At 36.8% G+C, this 10,342-nt stretch overlaps 1 protein-coding gene across 1 annotated transcript in view; it reads right to left on the bottom strand.

Moving 5' to 3' along the window:
- The window catches only part of LOC144434349 (adhesion G protein-coupled receptor L3-like), a 44,566-nt gene that overhangs the window by 16,862 nt on the left and 17,362 nt on the right, over window positions 1-10,342 (bottom strand). The window contains exons 8-13 of the mRNA XM_078122804.1: window positions 6,577-6,765; window positions 5,876-6,097; window positions 4,179-4,367; window positions 3,162-3,308; window positions 1,730-1,830; window positions 1-68 (exon numbers count right to left, since the gene is read on the bottom strand). The exon at window positions 1-68 is cut by the window's left edge and continues 124 nt beyond it. Coding sequence (XP_077978930.1) covers window positions 1-68; window positions 1,730-1,830; window positions 3,162-3,308; window positions 4,179-4,367; window positions 5,876-6,097; window positions 6,577-6,765 — 916 coding nt within the window. The remainder of the gene's footprint in view (window positions 69-1,729; window positions 1,831-3,161; window positions 3,309-4,178; window positions 4,368-5,875; window positions 6,098-6,576; window positions 6,766-10,342) is intronic.

Genomic DNA, 10,342 nt, shown 5'->3' with positions numbered 1-10,342 from the left:
ACACCCAAATATCCTTGCATTTGATCAATGACATCCATGGCTCCAGATACCGTACTGACGTTATCCACCTAGTACAGAATGAAATGTGATTGGCATGGCAACCGAACATTTCTTTTCCATAGCAACCGAATACAAGATGATAGGGGGAGATTGTGACAACGTGAAAGTAAATTCAAATTCAATTGTTAATAGAACGTTTAGATATTATTCGCCAAAAAAAATGAATATTTTTCTTCATTCAGCTATGAACACACTAGCGACATATGAGGCTTTGTCACTATTAAAGGCTGAATGAGGAGAACTATTGGAAGCAATCCAACACCACCTATTAAAAGCATAATCTATGAACAAGCTGGAAAAATAGTGGTAATTTGGAACATTTCGACTCATATTTGCCGGAACACCCCGGAGGAGCATCGCTATACCAGTGACGTGTAGACACGGGTTGTCATGACGTAGAACGACTAGTATATGATCTCTATTTTCTGTTCAAAGACAATTAATATAATTTGGCTTATACACAGACCTCCATAAACGAAAAGAATTATGTCAAACATCTAACAGGGTAGACCGTGAATATTCATCCAGCTATCATCATGATCATTAATCATTCGATGTCGTGTTTTGAATTGATTATTCGGGTGTCCCATGGGTTTGTTACTTTAATCATTTCAGTAATGTGATACATCTTGATCTCATTATAATTTGCCATCGTTCATGTATTTCACCTCATGCGATATTATACAAAAACAGACTACAATTTGGTGTTTGTATGCCTAGGCTAGAGGAAATAAAAATAATAATGACATTCCATACGCGATCTAGCGTTCCTTGATATAAAATCCCTACCCCTACCCCCCGGCGATACAGTGATCACCTCCTACATGTACAAACACCAGTGCACAGAGAACATCACTGGTGTACAATTCGTGTGGACTTATCAGTATTACACGCGTTATTGCACTTGCATATTTAAAGCCTGGTCCGAGTCGGCGTTCAGTGGCTCTGTTTTATGCAACCACGCACAAACCATATAAGAAATTAAACTGCATTTTAAAATTGCAAGAATGAACGATCGAAATACAACAGTTTCTTGTGGCATGAAATGAAGTAAACGTGCCACCATGCACGTACAGACATGATGGTAAGTTAAAATAATGACGTAATAATTGGATGAGGTGTAAAAGAATCAAATGAAGACTGTGCTGTCTAAAATGACTGCATTTCTGGAGGTTCTAATTTTTCAAAAATAAAGAAGATATTTTCAAGATGCTCTCACCATTTTACCTTTCCGAAAAAGGTTTAGTGTCGGTGGTTAAAACTAGGGTTACGGGCTGGGTTACCGGAAACATACGGTTTTTTATTTGGCCTATTATTATTCCGACAAACGCGGGGTATGGTGGGGGTCGGGGGGGGGGGGTTGAGTGTCCAGTGGTTTTTGAATGATTATATATGGTGTGCCCAGGATGATTCTCCAAATGATGCAAATTTTGGTCACGTCTTTCTTCTAAAATGATTTTGTTGGACATAATTTTAACATCGAAATCAATTATATCAAATGAAGGGTCTGCAGGTCCAGGAAACGCAACAATAGCGCCACCAAGCACTCATAAAGGAGAGGGTGCTGGATATGTCAAATAAAACAGTGACGCACACCGAAAACAACTACAGAAAATATGCATTTAAAGTGATCTGAGCCAAAGCTAGCAGTTTGTTACTTTGAAATTACCTTTTGTCGCACTTCTAAAGCAGACAATGAATAACAGTTTGTGAAGTCGTTAACAAATTTAAACGTTTTGTCGGCTTGGTAACAATATGCACGGAGATATCCTGAAAGAAGAAGAAGACAGAAATACGATTTTCATGTAAATATGGACACATGAATATTAATACTATCAAGGATAATTACGATTATAGGCTTAATTAATACCCACGTGACTGCACTGTCGTTAATGTATTTTCTAGCTGGTCAAATTTGAACAAAAAAAACCTTCATGAACAAGCGTTTTATTCTCACAAAGGTATCGCATTATGCCCTATGAGCATACAGGAACACTAAGATTTTTAATGTGAAACTGTGCTAGCACATTTAGTACATATATAGTACCCGAAGTAATTTTGAGTTTCCTACCAACATTGCATTGTACGCATCACGCAAAGTCGTAAATCAACGGTCTCTTTACGGCACCGTCAGGAACGTACCCGTCACGTCTCTTCAGCACAAATAAATATGTTACCGTATTTCGTATTCTATAGCACCACGAGTTTTAAACTTAATTATGAACTACATTCCTAGTACATGTACTACGTACGTACGAGCATGGAAATATCACTCACGGTACGAGTATTTGCGACTATCATAGTTGTCTTTGTTCGTACCTATAAAACCGCAGGTGTTGCCTTGTTCGTATCCATAGTAACACGAGATCATTAATTTGTTACCTGATGATAGTATTTACGACTTTCGTACTAATAATAGTACTGCTGGTGTTTCCGTGTTTTGTGTCCATAGCTACACGAGTGATTATAAATATTGTGTGCGTTCGACCATAGACATATTATAGGGACTATGGTTCTACTGATAGATAATGACTTAAAGTTATCTTGGCAACAAAATACATCTATCCATATTGATTAGTCTAGCTGCTAGACCTTCGGGCTTTCTTCTATATTACAAGCGACTGAATGTACGTTGGTTTGCACCAATGGAGAAATCGAAGGCGTTCAGCTGTGCGCCCCCCGGTATTCTCATCCTTCGGCTTTTAACTTTTTGTTCAGCAACCTTCGGAGCGCCACAGATCCGATGTCTTATTACAAGACTAATATATTTGGTAAGATTGTAAATAGAACTATTGGACGAAAACAAATATTTTGCAAAGTAGAGCAACAAAAAAGTATGTCTATACGTACGAGACAACTGCAATTCTCTACAAAGTACTCGAAAGTTATAGCTGCAAAAATTTACACATGAAGAATCACCAATGTGTCTGAAAACATGTATCGAGTCGGGTGTATGAAATGTAATTTTGTTACATTGTAAAATAACAACGCAGACATTTAACCATATCAAAATAGATTCAACCCGGATTTTTTTTTCACTCAAATTTTGCTTTAAATAAACGTGTGACATATTTGGTATTGAGTTTTAATACTAAACTAACCTTCCGTTTCAGGACATGGGACCCATCCTGTAAATGAATTGACGCTCGTCACTGGCCAATAGAGCGTCCTGGTTGCATTATCCGTTCCCTCCTCGACCGTTTCATTGTACGCTGGACAACTTAAATGGACGTTAGCAACTTGACTTTCTAGAAGGACAAAATAGTAAACTTGTCAAAAAAGGTACACTTTGTCTTGAATATTAAGCACATTGATAATATAAGTTTGGAGATCAAGTTCCTTTTCCTCAAAAAAGATGTTGCATATGAAATGATTTTAAGACAATAATATCGTAATTCTAGCAACAATGATTTATAAATGCTTTGGTCAAGTATATCAAAAGGGCTATGGTTAGTTCTATTATCTGAATGATATATGTATATATATATATATATATATATATATATATATATATATATATATATATATATATATATATATATATATATATATATATATATATATATATAACTTAGGATTTGAAAAATGTATAAAAGATGAAATATACCTATACATACCTGTGAGATACTATTAAATTGTAGAGAATGGAGACACACACTAATGCCTTCGCACACACGTACACACACACACACACACACACACACACACATACATACATATACACACATACATACATACATACATACATACATACATACATACATACATACATACATACATACATACATACATACATACATACATACATGCATGCATGCATGCATGCATGCATGCACGCACGCACGCACGCAGACATACGTACGTACGTACATACCATACATACATACATACATACATACATACATACATACATACATACATACATACATACATACATACATACATACATACATACATACATACAAAACACAATTATTATATCAAAATAAGTGAGTAATCAAGAATAGGAAAAAATCATATACATATCCAATAACTCGATTACATAAACAACAACAACAACAACAACACCAATAATTATTTAAATATTATATAATAATCATAATTTTAATAATAACAACCTGACTTGTTCAAATTCTCAGTCATATTTCCTCCATTTAGGCCGGCAGTGGCCGGAACACAAAATTGCTCAGCATTTCGTTCAAAGCCGTCTATGCAGTCGCATTTGTAACTTCCGATCTCATTACGACAACGTGTGTTTTTGGTGATAGTATCACAGTCATCGATACCAAGGCTACATTCGTCAATGTCTGGTATGAATAGCAGCGTATAATAATGAAAAATAATAATAATATTAGTTTGTGGCTTAAAAAGATCTCAGATTGTATGTTAACACTTTAAAAAAAAACACACAAAAAAAAAAAAAAACCTGGTTTTGACATGGATTTTGAACAAAGGCGATGCTGATTCATATCTTAACTTCATTTCAATATACCGGGTACTAGTACTTAGACGTCACCTGTCACCAATCTCGCATTCTGATTGGTCGAGAGCCCTGCAGATACACAGGCGTATTTTTCACCAACAGCCGTATTTTTGCTTGTTGTATCACGTGATCACTGTACGTCCCCTTGTAAACAAATCTAGCAGACAACTAGAAATACAGCTATAACCAGCATTTCCAATGCCAAATTTGTTGTCAACCGAACAAAATATCACCGTTGTATAAATTGTAACAAGTCTTTGAACTGTACTTTTCATGTTACAGGGAAAAAGCCAAACATTTCACACAGAACGGCGAAAGTCCAGTGACGGCGAACTCGCGGTCGTCACGCGATCGTAAACATGAATTCCTAAATTTATGAAGGATATGAAAATTACCACCACAGAGGGTGCAGTTTTTGCCTAACTAGAACAAGAAAGCATATCACGAACATTTTTGAACATTTAATGGAATACAGTACGCAAAACAAAGACGCACTCATTTTTCAGCTGATGGTTATAAATTTGAATATATCGCTGAGTGATATGCAAATAGTAAACAATACGTCATACTACTGAGCAAACGCGCACTCTGATTGGATGATAAAGTTAAGGCTGACGCGTAAACAACCGCATTGCAGTTATCGGAGTGGTGGATGATACTACGCTCAACAGTATAACGCGGAAGTGATTTTATTTAAAATGAAACAGCATTTTTAGGCATTCAAAAATTAATTCATCGTCGCAGGTGACGTATAAGTATGTTATTTGCCAAATACTGTTCCACATCTTGCTGCTCGAGTTAATTTTTCCGGTATAACGGCTCGCCTCCGGCTCTCCGTTATTACCGGAAAAATTACCTCTCGCAGCAAGATATGGAACGGTATTTGGCAAATAACATATACTTAGAGAACCCACTACATCACATAACAATGGATCTGTTGTATACTGGGGTGAGATACTATGGGAAAGGAACAAAGCTAAACGCTCCCAACCTACTGTATTAAATCCTTGCTTAAACATTGCTGAGGCTATTAGGATTACCTAGCTCCATTTGTTTCAGTCGATCCAAAGACATACATTGAAACATTGAACGTTTATGTGCTATATCTGGACAGCCGCCTACGTGAGTTTGTTGTGAAGTCGTATGTGAAAAGTTTACTTTCTGTACAGTGTGTAAACCTTGTTTGAGTTAACTGAAAAAAAACCCAACACTTAAAGGGTCTCAAAGGAGAACTGCCTTATTTCTGTTATCTGTAATGCAATGATTTATTTTGTATACGAATATGTAAAGCAAATCTAGACCATGAGCACTGTTAACTATTGGTGATTTTACCTTCACAGGTTGGATGTTCTGAGGGGTTCCATGTGCCATCCACACATTTGACGGAATGATGATTAAGGATGTCGTAACCAGGGTTACAATGGTAGATCGCCCAATCATTGTGTCCCGCTGGCTCTTGAGTTTGTCTCCGGTAATCATAGTTTGGTTGATCTTCGTAACGATAACTCAATTTGTAAAGAAACCCGTTCGTGATATTATAGGTAGAGCAGCTTTCTGTAGAAGTAAGGAAGGTACATTCAATCTCGAAAAAGGGTAAGATGGACACGAGTACATGTACTACGACCCATCCACGTTTCCCTGCATGTATGACGTGACGTCGACGCATCAATATTTATGTGTACACACTTTCTTTTGAGTGGAGACAACTCTAATATGTATGTATGTATGTATGTATGTATGTATGTATGTATGTATGTATGTATGTATGTATATGTGTGTGTGTGTGTGTGTGTGTATGTATGTATGTATGTATGTATGTATGTATGTATGTATGTTAACATTCATTGATATGCATGTCTGCTAAGCCTTGTTCAGGTAGAGCAGGCCGCGACATACAAGAAGTCTTACTTTAAAGTACATTATTATGTCTGATATGGTGCACAAATAATGACAATAATGTGTAAATGTCTAACAGTGCATCATACAGCACTTATATTACATGTAACCAAGTAATAACTTGAACTTGAACTCACCGTGACAGGTTGGCACTTGGTATTCCAGAACACCATTGTAACACTGTGAAGACGTGTGGCCATACAGAGAGAGGTCCCCATTGCATGTAAACTGTAAGATAGTCCCATGTGAAATGGAATCGCCGGGCGAGCCATCTGAGACTGTAGTGATGACGCCATTGTGGAATGGCGATGGTACTATACAGTTTGCTGAAAAAGAAAGAAATGTCATGTAAACTTTTGTTAACGTGTAGATAGGCTGTGATCACTTCCTGTTACAATGTCGAATGGGTCAGAGACGAAAATAACACAGGTGCACACGAGAAGAAGAAGAAGAAGAAGAAGAAGAAGAAGAAGAAGAAGAAGAAGAAGAAGAAGAAGAAGAAGAAGAAGAAGAAGAAGAAGAAGAAGAAGAAGAAGAAGAAGAAGAAGAAGAAGAAGAAGAAGAAGAAGAAGAAGAAGATTTTGATTTTTAAATAAAACGTTTATTGCTGATCCCTACTGCTAAAATTACATTACAATGGAAATAGGGTGTCATACGAATAAACGGAAAGGTTTCACGATCTATCAAATTTTATATGGAGTTAATACATTTAATATTTTGCATTCAAACGTCGATTTATCTTCAGTCGATTAACTTCATTCAATATTTTGTTTTCCACCAGTTTTATCTTCATTCAATATTTTGTTTTCAATTTCTGTTCTATCTTCAGTTGAACATACGTTGTAATTGATGTTGAGATTTCTGAAAGAAAGCAGAATTCGTTAGGTGCATGTATGTATGTATGTATGTATGTATGTATGTATGTATGTATGTATGTATGTATGTATGTATGTATGTATGTATGTATGTATGTATGTACATCTTAAAACTATGTCACAAAGCACTGATCTGTGGATGCCAGTATGATTTGACTTCATCTGTCATGTCACACCTACATCCACAGACCCCATAAGGAGTACGGTGCCCAGAGTGAATTGTGACAGGGACGGGAGCTTAGATTAAGATTTTCAGTTCTCCGTCGCATGATACACTACAAAGAGTTTCATTATGTTCCCACATCAGTTTAAAGTAATCGGTATGGTTTGCTGATGTGTTAAGTTGGTATTCTGTCTTAATCTTTCTTTGTACACGGGAACGAAAAATGTCAATAGGATTAGTTGGAGTTTTGTTCTTTAATTTATTCCAGCGACTTAAATGAATAGATAATTTGACAGTGCAGGTGAGAAAAAGATATATTCTATATACTTGTTTATTAACAAAATGTGGAGAGTTTTTTGAGTATCTAGGGATCAGTATGTACCACCATAATGGAAGCGTGTTTTCTCTTTCTAGAAGTTTCATTACCACATTATTGTAGAGTTGCAGGACAGGTTGGATATGCTTGCATTCTAAAAAGACGTGTAACAGTGTGTCTTTTTCATCGCAAAAGGGACAGTTTGAATGGTTCTGAAGTTTGCAATGTAGTAAGAAGGAGCCTGTTGGATATGCTCCATGGAAGAGGCGCCACATGAAATCGCCTTCACGTTTTGATATCGGTCTTCTGTAGCAAGCTTTGAAGTTAGGCTTAAGACTATTTGGTATGCTGAGTATATCTCGCCATACTGTATCTAGGGCTTGAGGGTTTCTGCGATGGTGCATGCAAACAGTGAGGAATTTGTAAATTGAGCCTTTCTCTATTTTGTAGAGAGGGAGGTTAAGGTCATCAGATTCATAAAGGTCAAAACTATAGTATGTAGGCATTGGATCTACAGAAGGCTGTGTTACATCAATATGTTGATTAATTTTGTCTTTCCATTCTTTGGGTATAGCTTTGTGGATAATTTCAATTGTAAGGTCGAGAATTCTTTTTGAATGTATATTGATGTTTCTGTGTAGTCTCTCGTTGGTATACCATTGTTTTGTTTCATTATCAATCAAATCTTTGATGTGTGTAATACCTCCTTCTACCAAGTGGTGTAAGTAGAATGGTTCACGGCGTATTGGGTGTAAGATCAACGGATTATGAAACAGGGGTTCATCTAAAATGTCATTAATCGTTTCTGGATTTCCTTTTCTCTTAAAGTTGAATTGTTCCCAACAAGAGAGAATGTCTTGATAAAAGGGGGGAATGTGTTGAAGTGGATATTTAAATTTGGTGACAAGTAGCTGTTTACAGTAATTTAAGTTGCCTACTTTACTGAAATAGAAGTCAGTGAAATCGAAATTAGGGTGTTTACTATTAGTGTATAAATACCTCTGTAAATACTGTAATCTGAATGCCTGTATTCTAGAGGGAATGTGGGTTAATCCCAGTCCTCCCCTTTCAATAGGAAGATGTAGAACATCTGCTGTCACCCAGTGGTGACCTTGCCATGTAAAATCTAGGAAGGTTTTTTGGAGATATTCAACGAGTTCTTTGGGGGGACACAGACACCTGAATTTATGATTGAGTTTTGAAGCTATTAATTGGTTTATGACATGTATACGTCCATGATAAGACATGATTTCGGCAAATCTGGCCCACCATTCCAGTTTTGTTTGGACGCTGTGACCGAGTTCACTCCAGTTTTTATTTACGTAATCATCGGAATTTCCAAGGTAGATTCCCAGTAATTTTAACCCCTCATTATTCCATTTTAGCCCCATGGGGGCGTCTTTACGACATTGCCAGTTGCCGCACCACAATCCTTCAGATTTACCAACATTCACTTTAGCATTAGTAGCTTTTTCATAGATATCAATCCATTTGTTAAGTTTTGTAAAGTCGTCCTCTTGTGTTACAAGAAATTCGACATCGTCGGCGTAAGCCGATAAAAGGACATTACGTTGTGTGTGGGGTAGACTGAGACCTTTCATTTCACTTTTTGTGCGTATTTTGTGCAAAAAGGGTTCTAATGCGAGGATGTATAATTGACCAGATAGGGAGCATCCTTGACGGATACCCCTTTTGAATTCGATTGGTGCTGTTAACATGTTGTTTACACGGACAAGACATTGTGCATTAGAGTAGATGAGTTGGATACAACGGGTAAAGTGTTCACCAAATCCGAAGGATTTCAATGTGTTCATTAAATATTTGTGGTTTACTCGATCAAATGCTTTTTCTTGGTCGATTGCGACAATTCCAAGAGTTAATTGCGTTTGATTCGCGTAGCATATACTGTCTCTAAGAACATTTATGTTGTCTTCTATACTACGAGTTGGTATGCTACACGTTTGATCGATATTGATAATACTCCCAAGTACATTGCGTAGTCGAAAAGATAGACATTTTGTGAATATCTTGTAATCACTGCATAATAAACTTATTGGACGCCAGTTTTTCAGTAATGTGTTATCACCTTTCTTTGGGATCAAACTTATTACTGCGCGACGGCAGGATTGTGGAAGTTCGCCATCTTTTATAGAAGTGGAAAAGACATCAAGAAAGTCATGTTTAAAAGTTGACCAGAATGTTTTGTAGAATTCATTAGGAATGCCATCAATGCCAGGAGAGCGGTTATTTGAAAGGTGTTTGACTGCGGTTGTTAGTTCATCAAGTGTAATATCTGAGTCGCAGTAGTCTGAATCATCTTTACTTAGTTGAGGAAGGTTTTCTAGTAGTTTTTCTTGGTCTGTAGTGGAGGTGGGATCAGGTAGAAAGAGTTCTTGATAGAAGGAATGTGTGATTTTGCACATTTCATTTTGTTCATTAGTAATAGTCTGGTCGCTTCTGCGGAGCTGGGTTATGGTTTTACGACTGTTTTTACGTTTTTCAAGCCTCGAGAAAAAATCACCAGACATATCATTTTCATGCAAAAGTTG

This window comes from Glandiceps talaboti, chromosome 1, assembly GCF_964340395.1.
Source record: "Glandiceps talaboti chromosome 1, keGlaTala1.1, whole genome shotgun sequence".
NCBI classification, from domain to species: domain Eukaryota; kingdom Metazoa; phylum Hemichordata; class Enteropneusta; family Spengelidae; genus Glandiceps; species Glandiceps talaboti.
The sequence above is the reverse complement of the archived record's forward strand: the minus strand, read 5'-3'. Positions and strand labels throughout refer to the sequence as shown.